Source organism: Rana temporaria, chromosome 3 (genome assembly GCF_905171775.1).
Source record: "Rana temporaria chromosome 3, aRanTem1.1, whole genome shotgun sequence".
NCBI lineage: Eukaryota > Metazoa > Chordata > Amphibia > Anura > Ranidae > Rana > Rana temporaria.
The window spans coordinates 210,665,520-210,681,118 of NC_053491.1; the positions used below are offsets into that span (position 1 = coordinate 210,665,520).

The 15,599-nt window shown below is 42.6% G+C and overlaps 1 protein-coding gene across 12 annotated transcripts in view; it reads left to right on the forward strand.

The window, feature by feature from the left end:
* Positions 1-15,599, forward strand: part of PPFIA2 (PTPRF interacting protein alpha 2) — a 480,721-nt gene that overhangs the window by 427,040 nt on the left and 38,082 nt on the right. For all 12 annotated transcript variants that reach the window (XM_040344191.1, XM_040344192.1, XM_040344193.1 and 9 more), the window contains 2 exons: positions 1,909-2,084; positions 4,626-4,694. In XM_040344191.1, coding sequence (XP_040200125.1) covers positions 1,909-2,084; positions 4,626-4,694 — 245 coding nt within the window. The remainder of the gene's footprint in view (positions 1-1,908; positions 2,085-4,625; positions 4,695-15,599) is intronic.

The window sequence follows — 15,599 nt, forward strand, 5'->3', positions numbered from 1 at the left end:
TTTCTTCTCCTCTTTGACTGACCAGACGCAGTGACTGGCCACACAGTAATGGGTATTACTCCTGGTTCCCCCGGGAGGGGGGGGGGGTCCTCACCGGGACACAGTATAGTTCCCGAAAGGGGTGCCCCGGGAGGGGACCCGCCCTACCCTTCAACAGGAACTATGCAAAGATCCTTTAAAGCCTTGTATGTTCATTTAAGATGTTGAAAGTTCGACCCACGAACACAGGGCAGAAGGAAAACCTGCTCTATTTTTGTATGTTAATACATGTATGTTATATCATGTGCTTCCTGACAATGATCACAACGGATAGAGGTACTACGTGTTCTGTAATGGAAAGCTCTTAATGTTCCTCATCCGTAAAGAACATATGTAAAAACTGTATGGCACATGCAATGTTGAAATGTATGACAATTCAATTACCAATAAAAATCTATTGAGTTAAAAAAAAGAGTGATGTCACTACAAACACTAAAACATCCTGTTAAGGGGAAATAATGTTCAACGTGAAAACAATAAAGAGTTATTGAATGAACAAAAAGTGAAAAAACTATCAATACATAATGTCCCAAAACTTCAAAGATACTGGAAAAGTCTTTGCAATCACTAATTTAGCTGAAATAGGCAAGTGCTTCGAGGAAAATGAGATAACTAGATGAATCTAGGACCTTCCTGTGAACGCAATAGCAATCTGCAAGGAATATATAGGTCCCAATGAAAATGTCCACAATAAAATAAATGAGTGGTAAGATAATCCACAGACTGGTCTTCCAGAACTCTCACCTCAATGTATGTAGCAATTCACATTAATAGAGCATATATGTGATCCAGACTTGGGCAAAGTGGTCACCAAACCCTCTCTTCTAATCTCTCCGACACTGAAATGGCTCTGGCTGTCAGCATCCGCTGTTCCTGTGAGCCGCCAATTTCTTCCACTAACCTATCTCAATAATCTCCAATTTATGGGGCATGTGAGTGGGGAGGGAGAGAAGAAAAGGCCTCCAATAGTGTAGTATGTTGATTATAAACAAAGACAATTTTATTGGGCACTAAGAGGATGGACTCTTACATGGAAAACATATAAAAACAAGCAAATCGTGAAATTGCAGCATTTCCAGCGCCTTCTTACGTCACTTCCGGTTTGCATCAGCCTCTAACCCTCCCTACACGTTACATCACACCACATGAATTCTTCAGGGGACCCATTTTTAGGCGTTCCAAACACAATACTGATCTTTTATCTTAAATGTAAGTAATAAGCTGTGACCTGTTTGTTATCAGAAATCCCAAATGAAAACACTGCTATTGGGCTGCAAACACACAGCCATAAAAAGCATTTTTCTTCAGGTGTGGTCTCAGGTAGATTGACTTAAAACAGAAAACAAATATTGGATAGCTAGTATCCAATGTGTGTAGGTAACACAGGTGAAAACACCTTCCGATTATATGTTCCATAATGGAAACTTTCCTGTGAGAGTCATGGACGCTGCCATTGCTATTTCTGTAAATGCTTCCTAGCTCCCCTGTTTACCTTTTTTCTTCAATAATTTATGTCCCTTACCAGAATGAAGCCCAAAAATAGGGATGTCTGCCACCTTCAGTTATGAACACTAATTCAGCACTTTTAGTCAGTGCAATAGCCAGACAGCTAGCATCTCCGGTATGGCTATATGATCCCTACCTCTCACAGGAAAGTTTTGCTATAGATCTTAATCTAAATTGGGTGCATTATTTACTACAAGCTTAAAACCACTAAAGGGAAATAGAAATACTTTCTTTTTGGAAAGATTGCCATTTTGCCTGCAGATAAAGTTAAGGAATGATTTATTTATGAAGGTGGCTTAACAAGAGAGAGATTTTGAAATGACGATTAATAGGCTGACACTGCAATGTGTTTTCCTGTTCTAGATGTGCTGGTTTGGAGCAATGACCGAGTAATCCGTTGGATCCAGGCAATAGGTCTAAGGGATTATGCAAACAGCATTCTAGAAAGTGGTGTGCATGGCTCGCTCATTGCTCTGGATGAAAACTTTGATTACACCAGTTTGGCACTGTTATTACAAATCCCAACACAAAATACTCAGGTAAGTTGGCCAGTGGTAGCTGCCTTTTCTAATGTTATTTAGGCTATAGTATATGTTTTTTTTCTTAGTTATGCTATTACGTAATTGAAATTTTCTTTGCACTCAGTTGCCAACTTTGTAAACAAACTGAGCTGTCTCGATGGGATTACACGTTGCTCAGTTTATTACTGATGTGACGTACTACAAGAAAAGATAACGTTAATGAAAAGCTCAAGCCCAATCATTTTTAGAAATGTCTATTTCTACGTTTATTGTACATATATTATCAAAGGAAAAAAAAAAAACAAGCAAACAAACGGAAAACAAGACAGGCCCTTCATATACTGTATGTCTATGATATCAATGGCATCAGCATAGCACAATCATCCGTAAGGGTAATGTCTCTTACTCTGGATCTGGATTTTGTTAGTAGTAGTAATAATAATAATAATAATAATAATAATACACACCTGAACCAAAAAGCAGCAATGCAATCCCTAAAATACTGCAAAACAATGTGTAATAAATGAATATATGCATGATTTTTTTTTGCAAAAAATAAATAAAAATAAAGGACAATTCACATATATACATAGCTCAAGGCCATTTTAACCTACAGTATATGATATTCCCCTTACATGGGTTTCTTCTGCTATCAATATCACATAAAAAAAAACACTGTTGCGCTAATCAAAATACAGTATGTACATTATATCATCATAACACAATTCTGTGTAATAAAAACAATTGATAAAGAAGATAAATCCATATGCAAATAAGATATTGTATACAATATTAACAATAGTGTCACAAAAATAACAAATCATGTCCATTCACCATACAATAGCGAAAAAAAAGACCCATAATAATTATCTCAGTGCAAAAAAACAATGTGCAAAGATGAAAAAAAGAGTGAGATCCCCTCTGAGTGCCTGATGATGTCAGTTGTGACGAAACATGTGGGACAGAGTTGATGTTGTAAGGTCACCATTCATGCACAAACAATAAAGCGATCATGCAGATGGTGTGGAACACTGAGAAATTCTTATTATGGGATTGTTTTCATTTTTGTATGCTGAATAGACTTGCTTTGTAATTTTTGTGACACAATTGTTAATATTGTACACAATTTTTTTTTGCATTCTGATTTATCTTCACTTTTAACTTTATCAACTGTTATTATTGCACACAATTGCGCTAAGATCATATACATGTTTTGATTAGTGCAACATGTTTTTTTCTTTGCTCTAAACCGATTTGTATCTAGTGGTGTGCTAGCTGCTTTTCTTTTTCATTGGACCATAAGAGTAATTCCATTCTTTTTATTTTTGGCATCAGTATCACATAAACACATGCAGGGTTTTTGTTGTTGATTTTGATTGTATTATCTACAAGTAATTTTGAAAAGGACATTTCTTCAATGGTTTTGTGCCTGAGCTGACTTTTGGTTGAAGTCGTTTTTTGTGTAGTAGATTTGGTAATGAGAGCTTTTAGGTTGTTTGCTAGCAGTTATTGAAGTCATACTGTGTCAGGAAGACGCAATAATAGACTGATGCCAATATTTGAGCCACACCTGCTAATTTACCACATCAAACATACATGTAGCTCACCATATCCAACACACATTCAGGTGGAGATTCAGGTGCTGTACATAAAGTGACACTACAAGTAGAAAAAAATGAAAAGTAGGGCACCAAGGTGACTTACTGGTACTGGTTTATGTCACCTTGGTTGACCTTCTTTTGTCCCGGAAATGTTGTCTGTTTTTGCATGTTTGCATATTTTTAGCATCTGACCTCTTTCCATGCTCCTTATTAACAAGACTGGGACAAGGGATGAGCAGAAGGGACGGCTGCCCTGGGCGCAGCATGTATGGTAGGGATGGGAGCGCCGCAAGTTCCTTCTACTATAAGGCTGACAGGAGTAATGACAGCGGCATCACTACTTCTGTCAGCCCAGCTCTGTAAGCGGCAAGAAAAGGAGGAGAGAGCTGGAAGGAGGTGTGGGCTGTGTTCTCTCCCCCTTATCCTCGTAAGTTTGCACATAATGGGGGGGACAATTTGACATCTTTTCCCATGGCACTGGATGACCTTGTCCTGGCACTGCTTATTAGACTTCTGAACTAAGACAGATCTAAGATGTTTAATTAAACCAGCTCCTGCTTTCTGAAAACTGCCACTTTTTATCTGTTAAACACCTACAACAGCCTGTGAAGTAGATGCAAATGCTTCTGAATGGCCTTAGAGAATTTCAGCTTTCGGCATGTGGGCTGAGATGGACTGCTGGGGGGCATTATGTTATTTTCTGCTCCTGGAGCATATGGGTCTGCTTCACAGGTCTCCAAACCTAAAAAGGTGATGAACACTGTCTGGGACTGTGCAGACCAGAGCAATGGAGCCGACTTTATTGCATCTGAGGTCTACATTACAATTGGAAAGTTTCATGAGAAGTTTGAGGGTGAGGCCAAATACCAAGTATAGTAGCTAAGCAGGTATCATTTAAGGTGTCATTAAATGGATATTTGTGTTTTTATAACTGAATGCTGACTGTTTTGATTTCCAGGCTAGACAAATTCTGGAAAGAGAGTACAATAATCTGTTGGCATTAGGAACCGAGAGACGTCTTGATGAGGTAAACCATACTACTATAGCATGTTTTTTGACAATTATGTGACAAAGCAATTTTATGAAAACAATCATTTCTGGCTATTCATCTACATCTTTCTGTGACTGCGAGCTAAGAGGGATAAAGCTTTGTCATTGTGTAGAGTGCACTTGGTTCTGCACTGTGTGGAACAATTTAAAAATGTTTACATTTACCATAATTACCCCATTACTATCATTTCCTTTACACTGCAGACTTCCTTTAGACTATTTTACATGTTCCTCCTTTTTTCCAAGTAGTTTTGAGAGTTTCTGTAAGGCCGGCCATTCGAACTGTTAATAGGCAGGCTGAATGTACCAAGTTAATTGATCGATCAACTCGGGTACAACCAGCCTGCTGGACTCTATTGTGATTATTAATGTCTTCTCCCGGCAGGGACTTCTTTCCCTGCCCGCCCCAGCCCCCCTGCCAGCTCCCCAGGTTCCCCTAAACAATTGCTGGTTCCCCTGTCAGCACTGTCTGTGTGCATGGGGGAATCATGCAAATTTCTTCCCTGTGGTTGCAGGAAAGAAATTTGCATTGTGTATGGCCTGCCTAATAGTGCCACTTTTACAACAGATTACACTGATGTTATATTACAGAAGAGGCACAAGGTGCCAGTGAACTGAACTCATTTACTTTTCTGATCACTAGATAAACTCCTGCTGGAAATCATAGACAATGATTGATCCCAGTAAAAAATGTACAATTCCTTATAAAGTCGTCATTTTCTTGAACTTAGTACGTATTCATTTTCATAAAGCCGATTGATGGGGGCGTGGCTTGGCAGCGAATGTAGATAAAATAAAGTAATATAAAGTAATTGCGCAAAACATTCATATATAAACAATATGAAGACACATAAACATCAAAAAGTGCAAATAAAGGTGCTGAGTGATCAAATCTTAACTAAGAAGATGACGCTGGAAAAAATAGTGTCAAAATCCAAATGTGAAAGTGACAGATAGGCCGCTGTGAATGGGTGTCCACTAATCCCAGAGGAAATGGAAACTCCACCAAAGACACCAGTCTGGTCTCCCAGAACTCTCACCTCAATGAGGGAAAAATAGAGCGGTTAATACATCAAACTCCACCTCACGGCAATCTCCTCAATGTCTCCTGATACCCACGGGTGTGAACCTGATGGCTGAATGTAGTACCTGGAAGGTCTCAAGCCAGGGAAACAAGAGGGACAAAAGAGGGCCTCCAATGGTGTAGTATAAAGTAAAATAGGACATTTATTGAAAACAAGTTGCACTTACATAAAAACCATAAAAACGAGCATGTAAACAAACAGTGGCGTCCTCTGCGCCGTCTCACGTCACTCCTGGTGTATGTCTTGTCCTACGGCCAATCCATGCAAAAGCTGTGAGATCGCACAATGGTGCTGGAAGGGCACCTGAGTACCTTAGAGGATGAATGAGTGCCATTGCAGCATGGGGTACATTATCAGCAAACCCTTACTGCCAAACATGTGGCTCGCCTTGATAACACGGAAAATAGTTTGAGGCAAAATAATGTCAGAGCAATAGGCATCCCAGATCTCTACCATCAGACAATTTTCCAAGAATCTTTCTCTTTAAGATGCTCAATTACATAGATTGTGATGTGATTATCTCCAAAGCCAGGTCTATGGGAGATGCATCAGTGATTGGCAACTCAAAGATTTCATTGTTCCCTGACTTCTCGGTGGAGGTCCTAAAGCAACGAGCACCATTCACTAAGGTAAAGAAATGCCATATGCCATACGGCTCTGGATCTACAGTATGCCATGTTGTACCCAGCTCGCTTACATGTGGTAACTAAAAGAGAAGCACATTTCTTCAAGAAGCCCTTTCTTGTACCCCAGTGACTAGACAGAGAGGAACACTCTCTTCAGGAAGATGCTGTGAGATGCAAGCAGGCCACAGGATTCAGATATAGCCACCGTTCTCAATCAAAACTTGAATTGCTTTATTTGCCCCGATCTTCTTTCGAGGCGAAGTCCAGCTGTTTCAACCCCCCCAGATGCTGGTCCCACGTGGACATTCTCATACTGTTAGGTTAAGCTTATGGACCCTGTTGATTCATGGGCCTTTACAATTTTTTCTTTGTTGTTCTTGCACTGGAAGACATTTACTTGCTGGTTCTTGAAGGTCCCATGAGGTTAAATGACATCTCCATCATTGCTCCACTCCTTCATTTTATCAGGACTCAAGTGTGTTGTATAACTGGATGGAATTCTGCACTGTTTGGTTAGATTTGCTTAACCATTCTTTCACAGCTTTGTTATGTCTAAATTGCATGGGATAATAACTGGAATGTGAGAGGGTTGGGTAACAGATTAAAAAAACTATCTGTTTTATATACGGCTAAACATCTGGGTTCCTCTGTAGTGTGTCTGCAGGAGACCCATTTGTGCTTGGATCCAACCACTCCATTCTCTACAAGTTTGTTTAGCCATCAATTTTACTCTACCTGCTCTGTCCACTCACAAGGTGTTAGCATGCTAATCTACCAAAATGTCCCATTTTCATTACATTGACGGTTTCTGACTCATATGGTCACTATATATTTTTGTTATGCAACCTGGATGCACTGAAATGCATAATAGCCAACATATACAGTACATTCATCCTCCTTTCTCCACGGAAGTACTTAATATCTTGGCTAACCTTTTAGCTCATCGTCCTAACATCCCAACGTATGTCACAGGAGATTTTACTTACTATCTGTATGTCACCCTTGACAAATTCTCTGTCTTGCCTCGTGGTCAGGGACTGTCACAATATCAGATGCCCTTTACCAGATTTTTGGTGGAGATGGGCTTGAGGGATGTATGGCGTACACATAACCAGTAGTCTAATGTTTTTTCCTGTCATTTTGCCTCGCATAAGGGCCTCTCCAGAATTGATCACGGTCTATGTAATGAGGAAATGTTTTCCATGATCCCTTCATCTCATTAAGAGCCAAGGACCATATCTGACCGTTCTCAAATGGTTCGGTCTCCACAACTATTGTATATCATCCATAATTCTCCTCAATGGATTCCCTTAGAGGTGGTTTACGCGTATAGAATCATTGTTTAGAATAAGAAGGTTGCTAGGATAGGTCTTTCCACTCTACAGTATACTGTAGCAAGGATCAGTGGGGACTAGCGGTACCAAATCCTGGCCTCCCAACTCCAACATCTAGGGGGATACCAGATTTTTCTAAATTGAGTCGGGCAGTGCTGCTTCTGCATAAGGCTTGCCTGCCTTCTCAAATTCGGAACCTATGATACTCCTTTTCAAAAAACTTTGGCTTTTCCTTGGGTAAGCTTAAAGCTGTCAGGTTTTCTTCAGGAAACACCTATATATTGTAATTCCACGTATGCAGAATTAGACAAGTCGGAGGGTTTTCAAACATGGGAGTCGTTGGATGTTCGATATACATCCTAACTATTTCGTCAGAGGGTATTAAATCGTTCAGTTACAGACTAAATTTGAGATACGAAACACCACTTTTACAAATGTCTGCAATTAAGACACGCATTGCAGGCCCAACAGTATTACTCTCATCTAGTGTAGTCCGAACACCCCCTGCTAAGATCCATATTTACTGAACCTAGCAAAAAGGGCATGATCTTGCTAATTTACTCTACTCTGACAGCAACAATACAGGACTCTGCTACTTTACCTTGTTTGAAAAGGGATTTGGGTAGTATTGATGATGAAACATGGAAGACGTGCTTACAATTAGGTTTGCATTGATATTTGTATCAGTATCTGTGCCAATACTGCGCATTTGCACGAGTACTTGTACTCGTGCAAATGCTCCGATGCTGCGAGAAACCATGAATCAGACTGAGACAGAAGTGCAGTAAAATCACACTTTTAATAAAATGGTATAAACAGAGCAAACATAGTCAAAACATAGCCAGTGTTCGGTAACCAGAGCAGGTAGTCGGAACAAGCCAGTGAAACAGGAATCCAGAGATCAGCGTAGTAGAGGCAGTAAACAAGACCAGGAACCAGCCAGGCAAAAGTCTTTAACAGGAATACACAACAGAGGGTATCCGGATATGTTGACCAGGCAAAGGCACAGGAGATCTGATCCAGGCAGTTTAAATAGCCAGCAGGGCTAGCCGACGAGCAGGAAATGAAGACCAGGTGATTCACTGTGGAATAAAGTGTACTGGCAATTAACCAACAGCTTAGCATAGAGCTCAGAGAAGGAAAGGCTGAGACCAGCCCTGACCATACCCCCTCCTCAATGACACCTCCCCCCGGAGGACCACCAGGTTTGGGGTGAAAACGTCTATGGAAAGCACAGAGGAGGACAGGAGCATGTACATCCGAGGATGAGATCCAAGAGTGTTCCTCCAGACCGTCCCCTTTCCAATGAACCAGGTACTCTATGGGCCCACAGAACCTATGGAAATCAATAATAGATTGTATTTCATACTCCTCATGGTTCGCAATCTGAACTGGGTGAGGACGTAGTACCAAGGTGGTGAAGCGGTTGCAAACCAAAGGTTTTAATAAGGAGACATGAAATGCATTTGAAATACGCATATTAGAAGGAAGGTCTAAAGCGTAAGCCACTGGGTTGATCCTACGAATAATACGGAAATGCCCAATAAACCATGGTGCCAGTTTCAGTGAAGAAACACGGAGTCGGAGGTTGCGAGATGACAGCCAGACCCTGTCCCCAACTTGGTAGGAAGGTGCAGGTAGGTGTCCACCGTCAATATGGAGTCTGTACCTATCATTGCCACATCGCAAGGACTCTTGGACCTGTACCCAAGGGGAACAAAGACCACAGAGATGCTCCTCCAATGCAGGAATGCTCTGAGGAACAAATGAGTCAGGCAACATGGATGGTTGGAAACCATAATTCGCCATAAATGGAGACAATCAGGAAGCGGTATTGACGGCACTATTGTGAGAAAACTCTACCCAAGGTAAGAGTTTGACCTGTTGTTATGGTGGTCAGAAATATAGCAACCTAAAAACTGCTCCAAGGACTAGTTGGCTCATTCTGCAGCCTCATTGGACTGCGGGTGATATGCAGAGGAGAACAAAAGCTAAATTCCTAACTGTGCGCAAAAGGCTGGACAAAACCTGGACACAAACTGTCTATCCCTGTTCAAGATGATAATCTTGGGTAGCCCATGTAAGCGAAAGATCTCCCGAGGAAAAATGGAAGCCACTTCTTTAAATGTGGGCAACTTCTTAAGTGGAATACAATGAGACATTTTCAAGAACCGGTCAACCATCATAAGGATAACCATAGACAGGTGAGTCCAAGGCCTTTCTCAACTAGGTATGGGTTAAAGGAGGTCCACTGGAAGGTGTTGTGGTGTCTTACTCTGAGCACACATGGAACAAGCAACTACGAAGGTGGCTACATCAGTACATAGACTAGGACACCTGAATTGTTAGGAAATGGTCCAAAAGAGTTGATTTCTCCCTGGGTGGTCATCAGCCTTGGGAGAATGATAAGCCTGGAACACGGCAGTGCGGAGACTCTCAAGGACAAAGCAGTGGTCAAAGGTTTCTCAGAAGGAGAATGGATCTGAGCAGCAAGAATTCTGTCACCCAACGGTAAAGGGAGACTGGTATGAACCGTAGCCAGAATATGTTAAAGTGTTTGTTAACCCCAAAAAGAATATGCAGATTCTGGTCTCTTAAAGCATATTACACAGCACAATGCTTGTGCTATGTAATCTTTCCCCCTCTAAACTGTAAAAAAAACTGAACCTACCACTTCCTGTATGGCCTCTCTAAATAGACAGCGATAACCAGGGCTGCTCCGCCCTGATCACCTTAGTCAAAGTACCTCCCTCCGTGATTGGCTGCATGCTCTCTGCTCCACTCTCTCCCCCCTCTTTCTTGCCTGTTATCCCCCTCTTTGTCTGTCTCCAGCTGGCTCCGCCTCTGCCGATATTCAACTAATTTCAGCTGTTTTCAGGCCGGTCACGTGACTAGTGGTCACTTTACAGCTACAAAACATGGCTTCTGCAGAGGAGACGAGCGGCCACAAGATCTCCCTGTCTGATGTCAGAGGGGGATTCCAGCCCCTTCCACAGAAGCAGTAGATCAGAGCTGTAAAGCAGCCATGAGTGATGTGACCGGTCTGAAGACAGCTGAAATTAGGTATTTACAGTACTCTTTTTTTTTTTTTTTTTATTAGTGACAGTGCGCGATGCCAGCCTCTAATAGAGGGGCTGGCATAGTTTTATATAGCTGGGTTAACAAACCCTTTAAGGAGGTATCACAGGAACCGACTCCATCTTGGAAGCAGAGGAAACTTGTTGCGACAAAGCATCAGCCCTTACATTCTTAGTACCGGGTAAGAATGAGACTGAGTTGAGAATGTATGACTGAGAATGTAATTGAAGCTTGACAAGAAAAGAGCCCATTGTGCCCTTCTGGGAGAGAAGCATTTAACCTCAGACAAGAATGTGAGATTCTTTTTGTCAGTCCGAATAAGAACTGGCACAGTGGTATCCTCGAGGAGATGCCTCCATTCTTTAAGGGTTAAGATGATTGCTAAAAACAAATCTCTGCCCCAAATCTCATAATTGCATTCCGCAGGAGACAATTTCTTGGAAAAGGATGCATAGCGCTCTGAGGTAGAACATTTAGACAGTAGGGCGCCAACTCCAGTCTCAGTTGCATCAACCTCAAGTATGAAAGGTACCATAGAATCAGGATGTACCAACACCGGAGCAGAAACAAATGCAGTCTTGAGACTCTGAAAGGCATTAATGGAATCTGGAGACCAATTCTGTGGGTTACTGTCCTTTCTTTGACCAGAGATGAGAAGTTACGAATAAACTTTCGATAATAATTGGAAAAAACTAAAAGAAATGTTGTAATGGACGTAAACCCACGGGTCGGGGTCACTGTAGAACTGCCGACAGTTTCTCTGGGTCCATCCAAAAACCAGTAGTGGAAATTACATAACCCAGGAATTTAAGCTGTTCACAATGAAACTCACACTTCTCCAATTTACAATAAAGGTTATTATCTCTCAGCCTCTGAAGATAAACAACCACACATAGCTGCAACAAATCTTGGAGTACATCGTTGATAAATTCCTGGAAAACTGTGAGGGTGTTGCAAAGACCAAACCGCATTACAAGGTATTTGTAATGGCATGTTCTGGTATTAAATGCAGTTTTCCATTCATCGCCCTCCTTGATCCTCACGAGATTGTATGCCCCTCTCAAATCAAGCTTTGTGAAAACCGTTGCTCCCTTGAAGGGATCAAATAACTCCATAATCAACGGAATCAGATAAGCATTCTTAATCGTGAAATGATTGAGACCCCTATAATCAATACAAGTCTCAGTACACCGCTCTTCTTTTTCACAAAGAAGAAACCAGCACCAGCAGGAGGATTTATGGATGAATCCAGCAACATACTCCTCCGTGGCTTTGTCCTCCGAGATAGACAAAGGGTAAACCCTTGCCACGAGGAGGTATGACACCAGGTTGAAGGTCAATTGCACAATCATACGACCGGTGTGGAGGCAAACTACCAGCTTGACCTTTGTCAAAGACATCGCTAAATTTGCGGTAGTCCTCCGGCAGGGAGTAGAGTGAAGAGGTGCACAAGACCTTAGCCACTTTCTGAAAACATGTCTTCCTGAATTGTGGCGCCCAGCAAAGAACCTCAGCACAAAGCCAATCAAATATGGGGTTGTGCCTCTGTACCCAAGGATACCCAAAAACCACCGGGAAATGAGGTGAGGAAATGACTTGGAATTGGATTTTCTCATGGTGAAGAGCCCCTACGACTATGGTTAATGGAGCAGTCTCATGAGTCAAATGGGCAGGCTGTAGAGGTTTCCCATCAATAGCCTCAATGGCAAGTGGAGTGGCATGAAGCTCCAGCAGAATCGAGTGCTTAGACACAAAGGCACCATCTATAAACAGGCCTGCAGCCCCAGAGTCTAGTAGAGCCTGTACCTTGATGGACGACTCAGACCAAGAAAGAGTAACTGGAACCATGGGCTTATCCTTCTGGATAACTGGGGATGCAACAACGCCACCTAAGGTCTGTACCCTACAGGACCGTACAGAAGGCTTCCACAAGCGTGCCTTAAAGGAAGGTCTCTCTCGGAGTCTGGAGTCAATGAGAATGGCAAACTTGATCAACGTCTCCAGCTCAGTGGGTATGTCTCAGGCTGCTATCTCATCTTTGATGTTATCCGAGAGACCATGAGAAAAAGCAGCCACAAGGAACTCATTGTTCCAATCAACCTCTGCTGCCAGAGTACGGAATTCAATGGCGTAATCGGCAACAGTTCTCGTACTCTGTTTGATGGACATGAGGCTTTTGGCAGTAGAAGTGGAACATTGCGGGAACGTCAAATACCCTTTTAAAGGAAGCCACAAACTCTGGGTAACTCAAGACGACAGGGTTTTGTGTCTCCCATTAGAGGGTTTGCCAAGGCTCTCTCAGAAAGCAAAGAAATCACGAAGCCTACTTTGCGTCTATCTATGGGAAACACCTGGGGCAGCATTTCAAAGTACATTCCAACCTGGTTGAGAAATGCTCTACATTGAACTTTATCGCCCCCAAATTGCTGGGGAAGCAGAGCAGAAACCAAACATACCTCTTATAGAGCGAATATTCAAAGTGGGTGCCTGCACAGAGACTGAAGCAGCAGCAGGAATGGCCTGCAACACTGGTTGTACCGTAACAGCCTCAGTGGGAGGATCCAGGTTATCAGTGCGAATCAGGATCGTTCATAACGCTATGGCAAACTGATCCATGTGGTGATCCTGCTCATCCAGTCTGGAAAAAATATTGCCAATAAGTGGATTGCCTGCATCTTCTGAATTCATGGCCTTTGCCTACTGTCAGGAACCATGAATCGGACAGAGACAGAAGTGCAGTAAAATCACACTTTTTAATAAAATGGTATAAACAGAAAAAAAGTAGTCAAAACATAAGCAGGGTTCAGTAACCAGAGTGTGTAGTCGGAACAAGACAGTGAAACAGGAATCCAGAGATTAGCGCAATAGAGGCAGAAAAAAGGATCAGGAACCAGAAGAGAAATCAGCCAGACAAATTTTTTTTACAGGAAAACACAACAGAGAGTATCTGGATAGGTTGAACAGGTGCAGGCACATGAGATCTGATCCAGGCAGTTTAAATAGACAGCAGGGCTAGCTGACAAGTGGGAAATGAAGACGAGGTGATTCACTGTGGAATGAAGAATACTGGCAATTAAATGACAGCTGAGCTCAGAGCTCAGAGAAGGAAGGGCTGAGCCCAGCCCTGACAGATGCTCAATCCGATACCTCCCGGCAGGGCCGCTGATAGGCCAGTACAGCGTCCTCAGCATAGCAGGGGAGGCCAGGCAGCCTCACAGATGATCGGTGCGGCAGTGGGGGGAGTTACAAGCACCAATCTCCCTGTATAGCTTTCAATAAAGCAGCTGATAGTTGCTTCTCCTCCTCTCCCTCCAGTGGCTGTCAGTTGCTTTATTAAAAGCAATACAGGGAGATTGGTGCTTATAACTGTCCATATTACAACACTGTTCACTCCCAACTGTCCCCTGTGTCCTCCTCTGGATCTCCGGGTCCTTCATTGGGTCCTCCTCCAGCTCCCGGGTCTCCTCCAGCTCCCCCTGTCCTCTTTTGGCTCCCGGTGTCCTCCTCCAGGTCCTCCTCCAGCTCCTTGGGTCCTCCTCTGGTACTCCCTTATCCCAGATCTGTCAGGATGGAGGAAGGAGCCAGTATATATGTCCTTTTATGGCTCCTTCCTTTTCTGAATGCACAGAGTCAGTGATCACTGTCTCTGTCCATTTATATAAATGAGCATTGTAAACTGGTTTTACTGTGCTTCAGTTTATGAATGAACAGGAGCCTCTGTCTCCTGTTCATTCATCTTCAGTTCTGCTGAGGCTGCAGAGAAGGGGACTGGGGAATCTTTGTCCTCAGTCCCTGTCTCAAAAAGGAGTTGTCAGGGATATGTTTAGAACCCTGATATCTCACCAAAGCCACCCCCCAACAGGGCTTATGAAAAAAAAGAAAAAGAAAAACAATAAGGGCTAGATTCACATACCTGGGCGCATCTTTTGGCCGGCATAGCACATCCCATTTGCACTATGCCGACGTAACATAGTGAGGCAAGGCCAGTATTCACAAAGCACTTGCTCCATAAGTTACGTCGGCATTGCGAAAATGGTCCGGCGTAAACCCGCCTAATTCAAATTAGGCAGGTAGTGGGTGTACTACATGTAAATTAACCGTGACCCCATGTAAATGAAGGGCCGTTGGTATGGTGCAAATACTCCCTACGATACGACCGCTCAATGCGTACGACGTGAACCGAACTTACGCACAGACCCATTCACGTACGACTTAGGTAAACAACGTAAAATTTGATGGCAGTTCCGACGTCCATACCTTGCATGGGCTGCGCCACCTATAGAGGTGTTTTATCTTTACGCCGGCGTATGTCTTACGTAAACTGCGTAGCTTACTGCGACGGGCGTACGTACGTTCGTGAATCTGCGTATCTTGCTCATTTACATATTCGGAGCGTAAATCAACGTAAGCGCCCCCTAGCAGCCAGCGTAAATATGCACCCAAGATACGACGGCGTAGGAGACTTACGCATTTTCAGACTTACGACGGCGTATCTACTGATACGTCGGCGTAAGTCTCTCTGAATCTAGCCCTAAATATTTAAAAGTCAAATTGTAAAAATAATAAAAGATAAGAAAACACTGACACTGTCCTCATCCTAACCCCCCCCCAAAAAAAAAAGAAAGCATTGTATATATATATATATATATATATATATATATAATTTTTTTTTATGTAAAACAAAAAACTATTCACAAAGGCCATGCTTCATCAGTGTCACCCCTATTGGTGCCCATCAGTGCTGCATATTAGTGCCTCC